The 21,000-nt window shown below is 57.4% G+C and overlaps 1 protein-coding gene across 1 annotated transcript; it reads right to left on the bottom strand.

The window, feature by feature from the left end:
* Positions 1-361: 361 nt before the first annotated feature.
* Positions 362-20,477, bottom strand: LOC123779419 (putative thioesterase PNKD). Its single transcript, XM_045777509.2, has 9 exons — positions 20,229-20,477; positions 6,696-6,811; positions 6,446-6,558; positions 5,731-5,789; positions 4,915-5,007; positions 4,407-4,570; positions 3,603-3,689; positions 2,581-2,696; positions 362-2,340 (listed from the first exon to the last, which is right to left on the bottom strand). The coding sequence occupies exons 1-9, from the start codon at positions 20,387-20,389 to the stop codon at positions 2,167-2,169; spliced, it is 1,083 nt and encodes a 360-aa protein (XP_045633465.1). The 5' UTR covers positions 20,390-20,477; the 3' UTR covers positions 362-2,166.
* Between the last annotated feature and the right edge of the window lie 523 nt (positions 20,478-21,000).

Genomic DNA, 21,000 nt, shown 5'->3' with positions numbered 1-21,000 from the left:
ATACAATGCAAACAAAACCACAGCATTAAAGTTTAACTCAAGATAGTTGCCCGACTGAGGTACTGGACCCGGAGTCTGGCTCTGTTAGAGACGCGTGGAAGAGAGGCTGGTGCCAGGGCCTTGCCCCTCAGTGCTGTTCCTCTCCCCTTCGGCCACTGGTGCACCTGTGCCTCCCAAGCTCTCGAAGACAAGGAGGTAAGCACGTGGTAACTCTGAACAGGTGCACACGGGCCGTGGGAGGATGTATTTCTAGCCCCGTTTCTGGCCAAGGCTCCTGGAGCACAGTGACTCCAAGTTACAGACTGGTAACAGGAAAACGGAACAGCAATAAAGATGATCTCACTGACTGATGGAGCCCCAGTTAAATTAGTCATTCATTCAAGATTTATTGAGCGCCTACTATGTGCCAGGCACCGTGCTAGGCGCAGAATTACAGAGATGCATAAGATACAGTCCATGCCCTGAAGGGTTCACAGTCTAGAAGGGGAGACAAACATGTAAACAAGTAAAATACAGTGTGAGAAGTGCCACGAAAGAGAAGCATTTACAAAGAGCAGAGGTAGCCTGGAGGGTGAGGGACATGGGGGTTGTCTTCCTGGAGGAGGGGGCCTTTGAGGGGGATTGTGAGAGATGAATGGGTGTTTGCCAGGCAGACAAGGCCGGAGGAGCAGGGGAAAGGCATTCCAGTCTGAAGAAACAGCATGAGCAAAGGCACAGCGGCATGAAACTGCATGTCTTGGGGGGCGGGGAACTCTATTCTGGCGGTATTGCTAGAGTTGGTACCAGAGGCTGTGACTGGAGAGGGAGGCAGAGGCGGGATGATGAGGGGAAACTGAGGGAAGGGGGCATCTTGGAGGCTCACTAGAGCCCGAGGGAAAGCTTGAACCCAGGAAGAGAAGGCTCCCGGCTGACCCGAGGTATGCCTGCTCGAGGACATTAGGGATCCTCTCTGTGGCCCCAAAGGGACCTGGACCAGAGACCAAGGAGAGGCTGAGCTGGGGGGGGGCGGGGAGGGCTCAGGCCTGGGGTCCTGGAGGCCGCCACTCACTCGAGAGCTGACAGCTCTCTGCTCCCAGACTTCTGATTTCTGCACTTTGCTGCGTAGACCCCTTTCCCCAGCCAGAATGGGACCAAGGATGGAATGAGAAATGACATGGGGATATTCTTGGCAAACTGCAGAGGCCCAGAGGAAGGGCTTTATAACTAAAAGAGGGAGGGACTGAGGGCAAAGGAGGGGTTAGAACAAGGCAGAAGTTCCTAAGAACGAGGGCCATCAGGAGAAAACTGCTGCGGCCGGGGTGGAGGATGGCTCTGTCCCCCCTGGGACGGGGGGTCCTTTGGGCCCCAGGCAAGGGCAGAGGCCAGCCGCACAGGGACCCCGTGGGGCTGCAGTCCCAGCTTCTGGTGTCTCCTCAGACTGGGGGAGCTGTTTCTGTGGCAACCAGGACCCTCCCTCTTCCAGGCTGTAGGGGAGTCACTGAGGCCGAGATTGTCCAGACATATAGACGTCCAGCCCTTTCGTCTTTCCCAGAAATGGCTCTGTTTGAAAAATGTCTTCATGGGGTGGGGAAAGGGCAGGGGGAGAGGCTTGAGGAGGAGGGTCCGTGTCTCAGGACACCGGAGCCCAGCTGCCCGTCTGAATGACGGCTTTTCCAAGGCACCACATCTCAGGTCACTTTGGGGGCCTGAGTGTCTTTCCCAACCCTGGAAGGGAGAAGGGGGAAGAGGATTCAACCTGTTCATGGCTCCTGCTGCCCTGGGTTCAGGGGCTACAGGGAGAGTGAGGCCTCCTGTGGGAGGGGCGACCAGCACTCTCGCTGTCGTGCCCTCGTGCCCTCGGCAGGGGCAGGAGCCAGGGGCAGGAGCGGGGGGAAGGGAGGAGGCACTCTCCCAGCTGGGTCTGGAGATGTCCCAAGGCTTCCGCTTCCTCTTGCCCTGGATAACTCAGCCTCACCCCTGGGGTCTCCAGGCCTTTGACCAGCCTCCGTCTGCTCGGTCTCATGGCCTCGTCACCTTGTCCCTTTTCCCCCTGACAGTGTTGGGGCCTGATGGCCACCGTGGGTGCCGATGGAGGTGGTGGTGGTAGCAATGGCAGGGGTGGTGTGGTGCGGGCGATGGGTGGCCTCTCCGCCGTGGGAGGTGGGGGCTGGGCTGGGCTGGGGGCTGTCACTTGCTCTTGTGCAGGTCCTTCAGCTGGCGGAGCTTCTCCAGGAGCTGGGCCCGGGAGTAGCCATCATCCCCCGTGGGGCCCGGGCCTGGCCCCAGGGCCTCCTGCAGCACCAGGCAGTGGGTCCTCAGGAATGGGTTGTAGGAGCGCTCCTCTCCCAGGGTGGACGGGCACTGTGGGACGAGAGGCACCAGGTTTGACAGACAGAATCTGGAAAAGAGACCCAATCAGGGAAGGCTCCCGGCCCCCACCCCTGTCTCAGGGTCCAGGGGGCTTCCCGTGAAGGCCTGTGGACCAAACATGTCGGGGCTCTAGGAACGGGTCTGCAGGCTGCAGCTCAGCATGGAGGGGCTCCCGCTGGGGAGTGCCCTGGAGGCGGGTCCCCCTCCTGGACCCCAGCCCCTGCCCCGCACCGTGCTCTTGCGCTCCATTCGCTGCCTCTGGACCCACTGCATCTTCCTCTCCCGGGCCAGGTTCTCAGGCTCCACCACACCTGCAAAGCCCAGGTTCTCTTCTGCGTACTCGTGACCTAAGGACCACCGGGGTGGGGGGTAAGATGCAGGACACGGGGGGGGGGTGTGGTCAGAAAAAGTCCTCCTTACCCCCAGGCGTCTGGGTACCCGACCCGGCACTTCCAGGAAAGCCCCCACCACAGGCGGCTGCTTCTCTAAATGTGGCCACAGGTCAGCCACGAGTGGAGGGGCCGAAGCAGTTCAGAGGCAAGACTGCCAGCCCCGAAGCCAGGAGCCCTGCATCCTCGCCCTGACTCTGCCCCTGCCCAGCTGTGCAGTCTCAGCCAAGCCATGGCGCCTCTCTGAGCCACAGGTTTGTCATCTGGCAAGTGGAGAAAATAATGCTACTAGAACACAGATGTGTCCCCGGTGCCTAGGACAGAGCTGGGCATGCATTAGGTGTTCAATCAAGTATCTGTCAAATGAGTGGATGGATAAATATACATTCTGAGGATTAGCTGACATCTTAGTGATGTGTTTGAGAAACTATGGCTATCCAATGTTCATGGATGTATGTAGGGACATGCAGTGTCTGGATGGATGGACGTGCCACATACGTGCGTGGGGCCGGATGCACACGCAGTGTGGGATATGGACGCATGCAGTGGATGCATGCAGAGGGGATTTACTGACTTCTCCTCTGATAAGCAAAGGCTCTTTTCTGTTCTCGGCTCTGGCTATGAAATAGCCATCTCTCTGGGAGGCACTGGGGCCTACCGGACTCCCAAGAGGCCGAGCCTGGCTGTCAGCTGGCGTGAGAAGCAGAGGCATTCAGGGCCAGTACTCCAGAATGAAGGGGGCTCAGCCCTCTGCTGGAGTTGGCTCTCAGGGGCCACCCGAGGTGCAGTGCGGTCACCTCTGGGCCACAGCTGGGGCGGCTGGGACTCTAGAGGAGTGAGGGAGGAGAGGGAGGGGGACCTCACCAGGCCACAGCAGAGTGTCATCCCCCAGCCCCAGCACCGTGTCCAGGGAGCTCAGCATGGTCTCTGCGGTGCCCTCAAAGGTCCGTCCTGGTGAGGGGCAGTGGGTGTGTTACAAGGTACCAGAATGCAGCTCGGTGTAAGGTACGTGGAGGGGGGTGGGGACCAGCGTGCATAGCTGGGGCTGGCCACCAGCCCTCAACCTGGCCCCTGCCATACCCACCCCCCAGGCTTCTACGCCCTCCTTCCCACTGGTTGCTGAGCCCACATACTCGCTCCCCAACCAAGCCTGCGGGAAGGCCTCCATTGCACATACGGACATGTGGATGGAGAGGGAGACAGAAGCCCCAGGCTGAGCACCAAGGGCCCCAAGCACAGTTGGCGTGGGGTGGCTCTTTTCCACAGAACACTTCTTTCTTTGCCTGTGCTGCCTTCTGAGACTCCGCGCAGCCTGGGACTGTGATCCTCCCCTACCCATGGGTCACCCTCTCATTTGGGGGTTCTCCATTTTTTGTAACCTAGTCTCTCCGGGTACTGGAGAACTAGGCTCCACCCGGTGGAAACCAAGGCCCTGCCAGGTCTGTGCTCAGTTACAAGCATCGTCTCATTCTGCGTATCCCCTGTGGGAAGTTGTGAGTGTATTAAAAACAATGGGCTAACACAGATGAGAGTAAGGGCAAGGCGTTCTGCACTGAAAGCAGTTTTCATGCACTGCATGGGGCTGTGGCCGTTCTTGGGTCTCTGCCCTGACTCTCCCCCTCCTTTCTGTCCCCCCTCCTCCTGCTTCCCTTTTGGGGGGGAACTCACCACAGCCAGAGAGGAAGAGCAGGTCCCCTGAGAAGAGGCAGGAGGGACCCTTGTAGGGCTCCCCATCCAGCAGGTAGACCAGATGGCCTTGCGTGTGGCCAGGGGTGGCCAGAGCCTGGATCTGAAGCCGTCCCACGCTAACCACATCTTGATGACACAGGGGACTGAGAAGCAAGGCAGTAGGGGAGAGAAGGTGCTAGAGCTTGGGCTGTGCTGATCGTTGCCACACCCCAAGCCCAAGGGGCTGGGTGATTTGAAGGAGGCAGGGCTTCTACACCAGAGAGGGAAGGCACTGACAGTGCCCAGGGCTTCAGATCCAAACTCTCGCCTCTCCGTCTTTTGGGGACCGTGGCTGGATGAGTTGGGGGGTGGGCTGTGATCTGTCCTCTAAGAACCAGGAAGGGCTTCAGCAAAGATCCAACTGCTGGCAGTCCTGCAATACTCGGCTGCAGGACGGGGTGTGCGAAAGGGCCCACAGAAGGGCCAACCCCCCGGGTCAGGGACTTACTGGGTGAGGTAGGGGATGCCGTCCTGAGGGCTCCCGTACACCCGACAGTCCTGGTGCCGCCGGCTGAGGTCACGGTTCCCTCCACTGTGGTCCCTGGAGGACGGCAGAGACGGCAGGGACTTTGAGGGGCAAGGTACTAGGCCTCCTTGCCTTCCTCTTTGCAGATCTCTAGGCCTTCGAGCCCTGAGCCCTGGGCTTCTGAACTGAATCAAGCTGTCCACACCTCGAGGCCTTTGTTTGAGCTGCTCCCCTGCTCGCAACGTCAGCCTCACGACTTGCCACCCCTCCCCTCCATCGCCCAGCCAGTGACAACCGATCTTTCTGGACTCTCTCAGCTCCAGGGTCATCAGCCTCTAATTCCTCCAAGTGGATCTGGTCATGCTTCTCCAAGGGCCCCCCACCTCCTGTACCTTGCACCAACTGCCACCTAAATGTTTGTCATCGTTGTACACTGTCATGCAGGGCTGTCTCCCCTATTGGACCATAATCTCCTTGTGGAAAGAGCTCACAGGGTTTGCTCGTGTCCCGAGCACAGTGGGCATCTAATACATGACCAAGGAATGAAAGATAAATGCCTACCCCGCCCTCCTCTAGGGCTTCAGGAGCCTGATAAGTGTCCCAATGGGAGAGCCGCCCCTTCCCTCCTTTTCTGCTGGTGCCCCCATGACTTTATGAAGAAGGTGGGTGCCCTTGCATCCTGACTCCCTGCCCCCCAGCCCAGCCCGTCCTCACTGGCCTAGTCCTGCCAAGCCCACTGGGGGCAAGGGTCACCCAGGGAAGATCATCTGTACCCAGACCCCCACCCCAGACCCTTACCAGTGCTTGTGGGTGCAGAGGATGGCAACCAAGTTAACGCCCTCCTTTTCAATGGAAGCCTGGGGGAGAGAGGAGGTACTGAGACTGAAGAGCGGTGTGCAGAGAGGGACAGGGGCGCAGGTGCCAGGCGAAGAGGGGAGAGCCCAGGAGCCCGGGAAGATGAGGGACAGGGAGGGGATGGAGCTAGAGAATGAAGGGGTAGGGAGGAGAGTGCTGGGGAGAAGGCGGGCAGCAGAAGCTGAGCCAGGACACAGGGGAGACGATGGGGAGGTGGGCGGAGGGAGACTCGAGGGGCAGGGGAACACACATACACCTGCACATAGAGAAATAAGAAATGGGAAGGAAAGATGAAGAGACCCAGACCCTGACAGATGAGGAGAGAAGAGGGCCAGAAAGGCACCACAGAGAGTGACAGACAGAAGAAACCTCAGACCCTGGTCCTGAGTCAGCATCCCTTTCGCTCTGGCTCTGGCTGGGGTTCCCCCACGGCTGTCCTACCCCCCACCCCCACCATGCCCTAGACACTGGCCCCTCCCCCTGCTGTGGTTGTGGGGGGTCTGTGTACTTGCATGTCAGGGTCCGTGTGTGAGGGCACAGGGAGGGGGCACATCCCACTGGCAGAGGGAGCAGGGACAGCCCCTCTCCAGCGAGGGAAAGCTGCCAGTCCCTAAGGTGACCCACCCCCGGTACCCCTGCCCCCCCATCCTCCCCTCACCTGTACGGCCTGAGGGTCTGAGGGGTCCACAGCCACAGCCAGCCGGGCCTGGGTGTCGATGATGAGGTAGCTGTAGTTGTCTGAGAGGACGGGGATGGGAAGCACCTTCACTCCTGGGGGACAGAGATGGGCTGTGGGTGGGGTGCCGGGCAAGGAGCCCAGCGGTCGGGGGGTATATGATGGGCCGGAGGCAGGGAGGGTGGGTGGGCACAGTTTGGGGCCATGTTGGCCCGGGGCAGGCAGAGCTCACCGTTGAAGAGGCGGGGCTGGGTTCTGGAGTGGCCTTTGGGGTAGCGATTCCGAGCCCTGCGCAGCTGCTGGCGGTAGAAGAGGTACCCGAGCCAGGTGCGGGTGTACAGACTGTACCTGCGGGCCGGACATCTGCGCTCAGCCCCGCCCCCGCGCACGCTCAGCCCCGCCCCCTGCGCGCGGGACCCTCCGCCCGCCGGTGCGGATCTCCACTGCCTTGGCCGCACCCGAGTCAGCGCATCTCTCCCGTCACTTATTGTGCGCCTACTGTTTGCCCGGCTCAGTCAGTCCTCGGGCCAAGAAGTTGAATGGCACAGACACACCCTAAGCCCCAGGCCCATCGGAGGAGGTGTGAACTGAGGGCTTCACAGAAGGGACTCAGAGGGTGAGGGGTTAATTCCACAAAAAGGGTGGAGGAGTTAGGAAGCGGAAATGAGGTGCACAAAGTAGTTCCAAAGAGCAGCGGCGCCTCACATCACGCCGGGGAGCTGCTGCACCAGAATCTTTGCCCCATCCCCAGCCTGTGCCGCTCAGCAGGGCTGCGGTGGGGACCGGGAACCTGCATTTCTAACAAGCTGCAGGTGATGCCGGTTGCCGCTGGCCCAGGGACCGAACTCGGAGAGCCTCTGGGGCAGAGCAAACAACAGGCAAGGCCCAGAGGCAGCAGACAGCATGGCCTTGTTTGGGGGAACTGCAGAGAGAGTTCTGTCTGGCCGGGTGGTGGAGTAAGTAGGGAGAGGTGAGGTGGGATGGCCTGACCACACTCCCTCCCGCTTCCCGCCACCGTGTCAGGCCACCCCGGGCTCCGTATGGAAAAGGCGGAAAACGTGGCACAAGGAACAGGGGGGTCTCGTGACTAACAGAGGCCTCCAAACACAGGATGGCAGCATGCAGGGCGGGCCTCACCGGCATGTGACCCGCCCGGGCACACAGGGCCCCACACTCGGTTCAATCTTCCACTGCCACCATCTTGAAATTCTTAAAAGATTTTACCTTTGCATTTGTGCCCCAGAAGTGAAGTCTGATAGGGCAAGGGAATATGCGGGGGTCGGAGACCACACAATATTTGCATGGTCGGTCCCTGCTGCCCCCACACCTACCACCTTCACCGTGCTCACGAGCACAGGATTCTGGTGGCCCCACCGTGGTGAGAATCCAAGACTCAGGGTGAGTATACATCTATGACCGAGAAAGGGGCCTGGGAGGCCACGCCTTCCATCCAAACCAGAACTTGCTTCAAATGCATACAAAGGTGTTCTAAGAAACACAAATGACCAAGAAACCCTGCCCCATCCTTCCTTACTCATGTTATTTCCCTGTATGATCCGTTTTCGCGGCGAACGATGCTACAGGAGGCAAGGGAAAGAGGGTAACCCATCTGTCCTGTGCCTTCCGTCCTCCCTCGCTCATTGGTAAGCCAAAGGCCGACAGGGCTGGCAGAATGTGGGTGTACCAAAAGTGAAATAGAAACAGGTAATTCTGTTTTGTGCGGCATTTCCACTGCTTGGGTAAGAACAAAACACATATGTGTGTACAAGCTAGGAAATGTGAATTATAGTTTCAGTGATTTCATATGTGACTTAAATGTCCTTATAGTTGCATATTTGCATTTGAAACTGGGACTGTACAGGGGCGCCCTGGGTGGCTCAGTCGCTTGAGCCTCTGACTTGAATTCAGCTCAGGTCCTGATCTCAGGGTAGTAGGATCAAGCTCCGTGCCCAGTGTGGAGCCTGCTTGGGATTCTCTCTCCCTCTCCCTCTGAAACCGCCCCCCCCCCCGAACAAAAACAAAAAACTGGGGTTGTATAACAATTATGCAAAAGGAAAAATTCGTGCTAATAATTTAGATTTTCAATTTTTCTTTACTTTGGCTGATGTTATGTAGCAAATTAAAAACATCAGGACAAGTCAAAAGAGAAATCGTACAAGAAAAGAAAAGCTTATATTTTAGTACCTTTCAGGTGCTGGGGTGCTGGGGGGGCTTACAAAAGCCTCCTGTGTCCATGTTTAGGGTTACCCAGCAAGTCAGTCAGAAAAGGGGCAGGGATTCTGGCTGATTAAGACTGAGATGGAGAAGGGGCACCTCGATGGCTCGGTCAACCTTCAGCTCAGCTCATGATCCCAGGGTCTTGGGAACAAGCACCAGGTCGCACTCCCTGCTCAGCGTGGAGCCCGCTTGTCCCTCTCCCTCTGCCCCTCCTCCCTGCTCGCTGGCTTACTCCCCTGCTCTCTCTCAAATAAATAAATAAATAAAATCTTAAAAGAAAAGACTGAGGGGAGTCGAGGTGCAGGGTTGGGGGTAGATGGTAGGCCCTAAATCTCCACAGAGATTTGCTGTGTCTATCTTGGGGTGGCGGGGGCAGGGCAGCCGCTCTTGAAGCCCCTTTGGGAAGAGCTGGCTGATCTGTCTACACACAAGATGGTCAGACACGAGCAGGTCCAGCAGGTCCGCCTGACTGCATTAGCGATTCATCGCCACAGTCCCTGCGCTGCGTGTCCGTGCACCTGTGTGCGTGGGGAACTTGGACACCCCGTGGCAGCGTTTTGCTGTGCCGTCTTTAGGTCCCATTTCCACAGGCCCTCTTTCTGTTTCATTTTCAAATCAGTTCCAGGCTTTCCCCCTTTCACCCATTCGACACTATTTAGTGAGGCTGGGCTGGGCTTTGGGCGGAGTGAGTAAGGCAGAGTCAGTGCCCTGTGGCAGCTTATATGCTAGCGGGACAGAGAGGAGAACAAATATATTGTCCAGTCAGGATGATGAGATCATACCGGGCAACAGAACAGAGAACGGTGACATCAAGGAAGGCCGCTCTGGAGGTGACATTTCCAAGAAGCGAGGGAGCATGCTGTGCCAGACTCTGGGGAAGGCTCACTAGGAACTGGATGGACAGGAAGCAGAAAAGTCCCCTCGGGGAGGAAGGGAGCCAGCTGGCAGGGGCCGCTCCTTCTCTGGGCTGTGCTGCTGTAACCACAGAGCCGGCACAACAGATATGCCCAGCAAGAGGGGATTGGTTGGGGCGACACAAATACCCCGGGTTGGATTCTAGACCCGAAGAGGAATGGTAGAGGGACAACTGGACACATTTCAGTAAGGTCTGGAGAGGAGTTAAGAGTGTATATGGACGTTAACGTCTTAGTTTTGCTGACTGTCTGTGGTTAGGGAAGACATAACATTCAGGGGATCCTGTGTACTGTTTTGGCAAGTCTGAGGTTATTTCAAAATGAAAACTTAAAAGATCATAAATAAGTCAATAAAATCACTTTCCTCTGTGCCCCGACCCCACTTCGCATCCGTGCCTGGGGTCCTGTTCCTGACCTCGCTGCTTCCTACTTAGGTTTATGGAAAGTGCTGGGGCCCTGGCAACAGAAAGCTCTGGGTTCCAGTCATGGCTTGGCGCCCCCAGCCCCGTGTCCTTGGGCGAGTGATCGGTCTCTTAGATCAGCTTCCTCATCTATAAAGTGGCGACACCATGACTTAGTCCTGGAGGACTGTGTGAAAATTCAGCGACATAAAACAAGACACCAAATGTGAATAGTCAGCCGAGGGCCTGGTGGGTGGGAGGGTTAGCAACTGTCGCTTCCTTCCCGAATTCAGCCGGGCCCCCTCACAGCTGTGGGAACACGGTTGCCCACACTCGGGAGGGACTGATAAATGTTGCCTGTCTTCCCTTACTGGATGCTTATTATTGTATGTGCTTTCTCCCCCAGCGAAGGTCAAGATCCGCAAGGACAGGGGCTGTGCCCTGGGGAGGCTGCAGTCAGCAAGGCGCCTTTCTTTCATTCACTCTTCAGCGAATGCTTGCTGCACGTGCTGGACGCGGGGCAGACAGCGGAGAGCAAGACAGACCAGGGAACAATAACTGGGAGGCGAGAGGTTGAGTGCAGCTGGCGAGGGAAGAGAGCAGCAGAGGGGAGGCAGTCTGACCGTGGACAGGGTGCTCTGGGAAGGCCTGGCTCTTCCCTGAGGGTCCCATCTGAGCTGGGAACGGAAAGGAGAGAGGGAGTGCAGACCGTCCAGGCCGCGGCACTAAGGCCCGGAAGCAGGCAGGCATGTTTAGGAGTTGCCAGGCAGGGCCGGAGGGATGGAGAGTGCCAGGGAAGGGGGTCTGCGGGAAGGGCGGGCAGGGGCCAGGCGTGGCAGGGCAGGGGGGGATTGTGGGTGGGTTTTAAAGCGGGGAGGCTCATACTTTGACTTCCCTTTCTAAGAGCTTGCTGGCCTGCAGTGTTGGAGGGAGCAGTGAAAGGGAGCCGGGTGGCAGGTGGCAGAAGGAGCTGAGTCACCAGTGGGGGACATGACAAGGGCCTGGACTGGAGGGGTGAGGCGGAGGTAGGTGGGAATGGATGCCAGACCTGAGATGGGTGCCCTGCTTGGCTGTGGGGGGAGGGACGAGGTGGCCTTGTGGGCCTGAAGTCTGGGTCACTGTACAGAGCAGGGGAAGGCTGGCCTGGCCGGGAGGCGGGGGCGAGGACCCAGTGACCCTGGGATCCTGTCCCTAGGCCTGCTCTTTCCCTGACAGTGACTTCTGTGCGACTCTCTCTGGTCTCAGAGCTCTGGCTCCTTCTTCATCTGCCCGCTGTGCTGGCTGGGTGTCACAATCACCAGGGTCCAAAATCATGCTTGTCAGCTCCTCCCCCTACGGCCTCCCTCTCTGGGAAAGGCCCTGTCACCCGCCCAGTGACACAGCTTGAGTTCCCATTTAACTCTCTCCCTGACATACGCTACCAAAACTGAGTCCTCTCAGTCCCGCCTCCCCACAACCCCAACACGGGTTGCACCAGGGAACAGGCCCTAGAAGCTCTTCGTGGGGCCCTTGCGAAAGCCTCCTTTCCTCAGCTCTCTGCCCAAACCGCAAACCAATGGAAGAATTTAAGTTCTTAAAGCACCACCTGAGTGAGTCTTGCTCCTGCTCAAGAGCCTTCAGTGGCTCCCCACTGGTGACAGGAGTGTGTCTGACAACCAGAATGATCTCGAGCACCAGGTCTCAACTCACACAAAACTCAAATACACAACATTAAGCTAATAGATATACTATAGGGAAAACAGACAATCTGTCAATAGTTATTAAAAATGCCAAAGCAGGGCGCCTGGGGGGCTCAGTCAGTTAGGCGTCTGCCTTTGGCCCAGGTCTTGATCCTGGGGTCCTGGGACTGAGGCCCGCCTTGGGGCTCCCTGCTCAGTGGGGAGCCTGCTTCTTCTTCTTCCTCTGCCCCTCCCCCCACTTGTGTGCACAGGAGCTCTCTCTCTCTCTCAAAAATAAAAGCTTTAAAAAATAATAAAAATAAATAAAAACGCCAAAGCATGCAAAACCACGATCTATATTGCCTGGGGATACAGATGGCTGTAGTGAAAGCGTCAAGGCAGCTGAGGGGGCAGGACGTTCACTGCGCAACTCAGCCGGGTTTCTGAGAGGCCGGAAGGAGGGAGGCTGGGCATGTGGGCACAGGGACTTCACCGCGTCAGTATATTTCGTTGCTGAAGCTGGAAGGTCCGGGGGATTGTTATATTATCCGTCTCTTTAGAATGCCTGAAACACCTCCTGCAAATCTCGGACTACTAACCTGCCTCAGCTCCTGCTCTTGGGCCCTGAATACCCTCCGGGCCATCTGGATTTACTAGAATCCTAATTATCCTTCAGAGCTCGGCTCAAACCCCCCTCGGGATGGCCCCAGCAGAAAGCCGAGCTCCTCTGCTCTGTCTGGAGCACTCGGCCTCTCCCTGCCCCCGGGGGTGACGGGAGCTGAGCCCCTCCGTGGCAGGGCCTTATCCACTTTTACCCGGTGTCTAATCGGTGCCATGCACTGTGTAGGCGGACTCGGCTCGGCTTGTGACCCAGCCTCCTTCTCATGGCTCCTTTGCACCCCCCCGGGGTACCCCCAGCACTAGCACAGCACAGAACTGGCTCTCAGAAAATGCTGGCTTAGCGCCCAGGCAAGGCTGGGGGTGGGGGGTGGGGGGAGGCCAGCAGGCAGGTGTTAAAGCAAAGATCTGGGGCTGAGAGTGCCCTGTCAGCTCAGCGGGCCCCACGCCCGGCTGTGGACCTTGTGAAGCCTGCTGGGGGTTTATGAGGCCCAAGTTGCAACTGCCCCTGCCTCTGCCCCCCCTCCCCTGCTCACCCATCGGCTTCCCAAGTCCCTCCCTCTCCCTGTTGCACCCACGCACCTGGCCCAGCAGGGTGCTCTGATAACCAGGTGACCTAGACCCAAGGGCATGGGTGGGGCTGCGTCACAGGGCACAACATCCCAACTTCCCAGGCTCTGGGGTCTGGGGGCCCTGAATGGAGGAGCTAGAAGGAATGCTGGAGAAGGGGGAGGTCTGCACACGCAGGTTAGAGCGCCCCTCTGGAGCTCATGGGCTCATCTCTCCCCAGCCTCACCTCAGGGCAGCCCTGAGCTAAGTGTCTCCATTCAGTCATCTCCTGTCTGCCTCCAAACAACCTGGAGGCAGCTACTATTTGTTCTTCCTTGTTATAGACAAGGACACTGAAGCCCAGAAAGGTGGGAAGGGGTCCACTCAGGATCACACCAAAGTGAGTGATGGGGCAGAGACTCGTCCCCGGCAGCCTGATCCTGGAGTTCACACTCGTAACTGCTAACATCCTCCCTGAGTCCTGACTGAGGGCAGAGGATGACATGAGAGGGTCCGAAGTATTTTCGGATAGACCCACCTCCTCTGAGGGCCTCTGTTGAGAAAAATAATAGGTCAGGGTGGTTTCAGTGAGACCCACACATGCAGCTGAGGATCGGGCCACTGGGACCTTCCTGGATCACTGGTTTTAGCCTTTTTGAGACTCAGACTTGGGCCAAATTCATTACACGTGCCACATTTTGCTGATGAAGGCAGAGGGTCAGAGACCCTGTGGACCTCAGGGCAAGACACCCTGAACTGGAGAATCCTGAAGGTCCCTTTCAGATCTAGGCTCTGATTCCCAGTCCTGGATTTATGACTGGGTTGATGGTTCCATGGGCAGAAGAGTAGGAAAACAGACAAGACCCCTAGCCAGGAAAATGTGAAGGTGAAGGAGTCACTGGGAAGAACCCATCCCGTCTGCTAGTGCCCCCACCTCGCTGGGGATCACTGCCCCGTCTAACGGGCCCCTACATCTTCCTTTCTTCTGCTGCCAGAGGCAAGAAGCAGGAACCCACTCCCTGCCTCAGTATCCCTCTCTGTGAAACCGGGTGCTCCTTCTCTCCGAAGGAGCAGCTCAGCCTGGAAAGGTCACATGACTTACAGGCTGCAGCTGACACCCCAGGGCCTGATGTGGGAGTCGAACTCTCTGTCATGGGTTCCCAGGCATCATCAGGAAGCTGGGATGTGGGCCTTAGGCCACTGCATCAGAATGATCTGGGGATGCTGGTTAAACAGGAAGATTTGTACCTTTTCCTCTTCTGCCTGCCCCCCTCCCCCCCCCACCCCCACCCCCTTCACCCTGGCCCCTGGCCTGGATTCTGATTCAGCAGTTCTGGGGCCCAGAACTACCCACTGTCACTTCACCAAAAACAAAAGAAAGTTTCCTAATTGGTCTCCTGGGACTTAGAAAAACCGCCCTGCAGGTTTGGGCAGGGGCGGGGGCAGATGGCCTGGGGTGATCCCCTGCAGTTGCCCTGAGGGGCCCTCCCTGAGGGGTTAGGGCTGGGACACAACACCGATCACCCCAGGCAGGGGTCATGGGCACACCTTTCACTCCCAGCCTCGCTGAACGGAGCTTGGCTTCTTTGGCTTCTGAGTCTGAACTTCTAGCCCCATGGGAGGCCTGTGGGCTGGCTGGGGACTGAGACACAGCCCCTCCCCCCCCCTCCCTCAGCCACCCAGTGCGGAACACACAATGGAGCTCTTCTTCCCCTCCTCCCTCAGGCAGTCTCCCCATCTGGGCGAGAGAGGCCTGAGGGCTCTTAAGTGTCAGCCCCAGCTCACCCTGGGCCCTGAACTCTACTGGGCCCCAACAGGCAGGCCAGGTTGCTGAGGCCTCGGGTCAGGCGGTACTTTTGGCATCTCCTCTCATGCCCCCCAGGACACAGCCTGCCCCAGGCCTGCACCTGACAGGCACTCTATGAAACAAAACCCAGAAATGCCTGTCTGAGGGCCGAGGGGCCTGGAGCGCTACCAGAACGGGGCCTGCTCCCAGGACCCTTAGGAACAGAAAGTGGCTCAATGTTTTATGCTTTCTCAAAACTGAGGAAACCAAAGAAGATAATGAGACAGCTAAAAAGGCCCTAGGGAGGGAGTTTCTTGAAGCTGCCTGCAAGCCTGGAGTTGGCGGGGGGGGGGGGGGGGGGGGGGGGCTCTTCCTGTGCCCAGGAGAGGGGCAGTGCCTGCACGTGGTCGGAACAGGCCTTCCCCGGGGGACCACAGGGCCTATCTCCAGTCTCCATGCGTGTCTGCAGCCCTCACATCCCTCTCTGGACTCCATCCATCTTCCCCAGAATGAGAAGGTGGGGGCTTTCAGGGGGGACCCAAGGCATCACCATTGCCAGAGACCTCTTGGCCAAGTCTCAGTCCTGCCTGCGACCCCTGGCCACCTGCCCAGCCAAGGCCCCTGGGTTGTGTTTGATTTGGGTTTTGGTCTGTTCTTTCAGCTTTCCCCTGCTCTCCCTCACCCCACTGCCAGGCCCTCTTGATTCAGTCCTGCTCCCTGGGCTAGGAGTCCAGTGGGGGAATCAGACCAGTGGTCACCTAATGTAAGAACGAGCCAGAATGGGCAGTGAAAGCTCTAAGGGGGAAGCCAAGGCCAAAGTCATGCTGGAGGCAGAGATGAATGTGGACTGGGGAGGCTGGGTGGGCTTCATGGAGGAGATGGCACTTGCGCCAAGCTTCTCGTTCATTCAGAAAACTTTTAACAAGGGCCAACTGTGTGCCTGGTACTATTCTGGACACTGGGATACATTACTGAAAGAAATTTCTTCCCTCCTGTGGCTCATATTCTGGTTGGGGGAGGAAATCAATAAACAAATAGACAAATCAATATACAGGATGCCCGGTGGTGATCTGTACTATGGAGAACAAGAAAGCAGGGTAGAGAGGATAGAGTGCAGGGGTGTGGGAGTTGCCACTTTTATATGGGGTGTTCAGGGCACGACTCCCCAGTAGGGTAAATTTGAGCAGAGACCTGAAGGGAGTGGGGCAGCAAGTCATGTGGCCATCTGGGGGAAGAAGGTTCTAGTGAGAGAGAACAGCAATTGAGGGAAGACTGTCTTAGAATGTTTGGGAAAGAGCCAAGTGGCCGGAGTGGGCACTTTGCAGAATGAGCAACGAGAAGAGCAGAACAGGTGGGGTGGGGGATGGGCTGGTCACACAGGACCTTGACTGAAGCCATTCGGGAGGGAACTGAGCAGAGAATGGCGCATTTCTGACTGAACTCTTAATGGCTTCATTCTAATTGCTGCGCTGAGAATACTTTGGGGGTACAAATGGGAAGGGAAGCAGTCAGTTTAGGAGGCTGGGCGGGAGAGGACCGTGGATGGGCCCAGGGTGATAACAGGGAGGTAGGGATAGGTGCGTTCAGATTTGGGATATATATATATTTTTTATTTATTTATGTATTTTAAGTAAATTCTACACCCAACATGGGGCTTGCACTCAAGACCCCAAGATCAAGAGTCGTCTGTTCTATAGACTGAGCCAGCCAGGTGTGCTCGGACCTGTTCTGAAGGTGAGCTTTGACAAGGCAACAACATTTGCGTGGTAGAGACCCAGGGAGGAAGCAAGGGTCTGACAGGCCCCAGACGGAAGTGTAGAAAGACCTCCGTGCCTGTGGAAGACGGCATTGGGCAGGTCTGCGGGGGGTGAAGGAAGGCCCCAGAGGCCTGGGCGGGCAGGTGTGGACTCCATTCTGTAGGCAGTGTGGCTCAGGGAAGGAGGCACCAACTCAGAGCCATGCTTTGGAAACTACCGGCAGCCAAGGGGCCGCTGTGGATGCTGGGGCTGCAGCTCCCCAGGGTCCCAAAGGTCTGCTGGAAGGAAGAGGACCCTGCTCCCCTCAGGCAGGCTGTGTGGGGGATGGCCCAGCCCCTTGCGTCCGTCCGCACAGCCTTCATTCAGGGCATGGGCAGATGGGTCATTTACTCCAGGGCCCTCGGCTCCTTGAAATCAAGCCGGTGGGGCGGGGGGGGGGGCGCCTGGGTGGCTCAGTCATTAAGCGTCTGCCTTCGGCTTGGGGCGTGGTCCCGGGGTCCTGGGATCGAGCCCCACGTCGGGCTCCTCCGCTGGGAGCCTGCTTCTCCCTCTCCCACTCCCCCTGCTTATGTTCCCTCTCACTGGCTGTCTCTCTGTCAAATGAATAAATAAAATCTTTATAAAAAAAAAAAAAAGAAATCAAGCCAGGGGGCCTCACTGGCCCCAGAGAAGGGGGTTCCTCTTGCAGAGGTGGGTCAAGGAAGGTTTGTCCCAGGGACAGTTGGTTTTACCTGAGTCAGGACAATCAAGAAAGACCCTCTCTGCCTAGGAATGAAGAGGGTTTTGGTCAGGGAGTGTGGAAGGGCTCTGGCAGCGAGGACCACCTACCCCAAAGGCTGCCATCTACTTTCTCAGTTGTGCAAGATGTTCCGAGCCCCAGATGAGCTCAGCTTCGTCCCCCATTCACCCCTGCCCCTGCAGACAGAGGCTTTGCTCAGGGCCCCATTCTGCAACATCTTCTCAACTACCATGGAGAAGGCAAAGGGGCAAAAGGGAAACTGAGGCACAAAGCAGGTGGCACACATGGGAGAGTCCCAACGCTCCTGATCCCAGCCTCCTCAGGCACCCCCTGCCACTCCCTGGGGAACTTGTTGGGCCCCGCCTCCTGCCACTGTTTGGGTCCCTGTTCATGCTCCTTTTCCCTATTCCTTGAGAGCAGCACCCAGACTGTTCATATCGGTGATCCCACAGTCCCACCCCAGAAGAGTTAGGAGTTCACTGGATGAATAGAGGGATGTGGGATTTCCTGAGGGGTGGTGGACAGGATAGGCTTAGAAAACAGGAGAAGTAAGGAAGGAAGCTCCAGAAGGAGTAGGCCAATGCCACCCTCCCACCCATTCTCCATGCTCCAGAATGAGCCATTGCTAACATTTCCCAAGCACTTACTATGAGCCAGACCCTGTGCATTTATATGCACAATTTCATTTGATCCTCATGGGATCCCCATGAGGGCGGTACAGTCACTATGTCCATTTTACAGATGCAGACAACTGAGGCACAGAGAGGCTGAGTTATCTGTCCGAGGTCCCATGGCTACTAAGCAACAAACCTAGGATTCAAAAGCAGATTGGTCCAAGCCCACATGCCATGTGCTTCACTATCTCCCATACCCTGCAGGGCCCCGGATGTGTGGGTCTGTCTTGGGTTAGCCTGGATATCCCTCCATGATGCCCAGTCATTGCCACCCCTAGATAACTGTGGTTCTGTTTGAGGAAAGCCCTTTATAAAATTGTCAAACACCAGTGATTACTGTTATTAATGATAATAATTGCTCTTCTCTTAGTATTTCCATCACCTGCTTTCCAGCCTCCCCCCCATGGAACCCTTTATTTGCGGTCCTCCCAGCCACATGTTTAGGGTGGAGTGTGCCCCGTACTCTGCCGCTTCCCATCACAGCCTGTCCCATCCCATCCCACCCTCCCCCTCCTTTCCATCCTTCCTGGAGGCAACCCCCCCCCCCAAGCAGCAACACCTGCCCATTTCCCCCAGACCATTTCCTGCTCACACCCCCTGTCCCTCCCATCAGCCAACAGCCTCTCCCCGGAGGGACTGAACTGATTGTTTCCCAGACCACAGTGGGGGGGGGGGGTGTCTGGAATTCTGATTCCAGGCGCGCCTTTCTGCTCTGCAAATTTGGGAAGCTGATTCCAAAGCAATAGGGAGATCCAGACACAGGAAAGCCCAACAGGAAAACCGAATTCCAAAGATGTTCTCTGAGAATTCCAACTTTTGGGATTTGGAAACTCCCAGATCCTAAGTTCTAGGAACACCCAGACCCTCAGGATTCAGAGAAGGCAATCTTGGAAATTCTTATTTTTAGGACTTTTGATTCCAGTTCTTTGTGGAAACCTTCCTTTTCCACTTCCTCAGGCCATTTGTATGACTTCAACGTGACTGATTTTGAAAGCCAGAAGTAAATTTAAAAATCCTTCTCCACATAGAGCTGTGAAATTCCCAGAAATTTTATGGGGAAATTTTTTTTAGGTCCCAAATATGAAATTATTTAGATATCTGTAAATCTCATTATTTAACACTCTTTGCAGAGCAATTGTGACTTGGTTGGAGCCTTATCAAGATTGTGACCAATGTTGGGGTGCCTGGCTGGCTCAGTGGGTAGAGCATGTGACTCTTGATCTTGGGGTTGTGTTCGAGCGCCAAGCCCTATGTTGGGTGTAGAGATTACTTAAAAATAAAACAAATCTTAAAAGAAAAAAAAGAATGGGACCAGTGTTTGATCCATTAGAGATGTGAATGCCCCAAAGTCACCCATGCAAGATTCTCTCTCCCCCCATGTTTTTCCACTCCCCCCCCCCCCCACTAGCCTCTGTATCTCTACTCCTTAGACTGAATTTGAGTAGAATCCTAGGGCTGAAGCTTCTTGGAAGATCTGGGGTGGTCTGGGGAGGAGGGATAAATTGTACAATGTCTTCTCTGAAGCTCAGGAAATTCCCAGGCTTAGGCCCTCCCCCAAACCTGGCCCGTGGCCAGGGCTCCCACAGTTCCCGTCCCCATCATAGCTGTCCTCAAGCGTGAGGTCTTGTCCTCCAGCCCTGCTGGCTGCCGGAGGGGATTAGGGGCCCTAGGGAGCCTTCCTGTGGTCTCCCTGGCACTCCCCCCCCCCCCCCCCCCCGCTTAGTGGAGGCGGTCTCCATGGCAGATCAGAGCTGGTTACCCCCTTGTCTGACCCAGGAAAGGGGAAAAGTAGGGGGAAGGAAAGAGTGAGGACTGGGGGAAGGGGGTCTGACAGGAAAAAGTCATTGGAGGTCAGTGAACCTCCACAAGTCTGGCTGGATGAAAAGGGTCGGATTTCGCAGCCTGGGGCTCCGGACAGGGGCCAGGGTGGGGGAATAGAAGGAAAGAGAAGAACTTACAGAGTGGGGACTCTTGCTTGGGATAGAGGAGCTTATATTGTGTGGTGGGGAGCTGGGTGAGGGGAAGAAGGACAGGGACACATGGAAGGAGCTGGCGGTTTCAAGTGACACTTTGATGGTCTGAGGCATTCCTTCTCTCCTGCACCTGCCCTCCTTTTCCAGCTCCCTGTCTCCAGCCCCTCATCTGGCCCTTTTCTCCAGATGTCCTTTCATGCCCCCTTTCCCTGGCCACCGTGGGCTGCTCCTCCAATCCTTCCCCAGCCCATCCCAATCTTCCAGCTCCCCACCCCCCAACTCCTGCTCTTCCTCGTTCCCCCAAATCAGGGGCTTCTCCAGCCCGCCTCTTCGATAGCGCTTCTCTGGCTCCGGATGCCCCAGCCCTCGCTCCATCTGAACCCCCAAGCCCTCCTCCCGGCCCCCGCCTCTCAGTCCCCTTTCCCCAGCGGGCCCGCCTTCCCGAGCCCCGCATCCCGCCGCCGGAGCCCGGCACTAACCCGATTCGGAAGAGCAGCCGCTTGCTGCGCGCCATGAACAGGCAGCGGAGGGTCCGCCGCGCTCGGCAGCTGCGGGGGCTCACGAGCAGGACGAGGACAAGGAGCAGCAGCCCGCCGCCGGAGACCCACAGCCAAGACGCGGACCAGTCGGGCCAGGCCATGCTGGGGGCAGGCGCCCGCGGCCGACCGGGGGCGGGCGGGGCGGGGCGTTGCTAGGCGACGGCTCGGCCCAGGCCCCTTGGCAGGGAATCTGCGGGGTTGGGGCCCCGCCCCCTGCACTGCCAGCCTGGGGGGCGTGGGGGGGCATTCTGGCCCCGCCCCGCGCCGCGCCTCGCGTTCGAACCCGCCTCCCCGCCACCTTCCGCCGGGCGCAAGCCCCGAATGCCAACCGCTGGAGGCGGCCTGGCCCCGCCCCCGCCAGCCGACCCGGAGGCGGGGCCGGTACGGGCTTCGGACCTGCGCTCATCCCGGTCCAAGATCTCCGGAGGCCGGGGAGGGGCCCGAGGTGCGACGGGTGCCCCCCCCCCCACGACATCTTCCCACTTTCCCGCAACGGGGGACTCTGGGACAGGTCCTGGAATGGTCCTCTTGGCCAGAAACCTTACACTGAAACTTTTTCAGCTGGAAGGAACCTGGAAGATCACGTGGGTCAACGGCCATTCATTCATTTATTCATTCACTAAATTACTGTTCTGTGCCCTCCTTTGCGCCAAGCACTGTGCTAGTTCTGTGGATGAAAGGGTCAAAGACACACAAGCCTCTACATTCCTGC

This window comes from Ursus americanus, chromosome 1, assembly GCF_024610735.1.
Source record: "Ursus americanus isolate L20-20 chromosome 1, mUrsAme1.1.p, whole genome shotgun sequence".
NCBI lineage: Eukaryota > Metazoa > Chordata > Mammalia > Carnivora > Ursidae > Ursus > Ursus americanus.
Note: the sequence above shows the minus strand (reverse complement) of the source record. Positions and strands in the feature narration are given on the sequence as shown.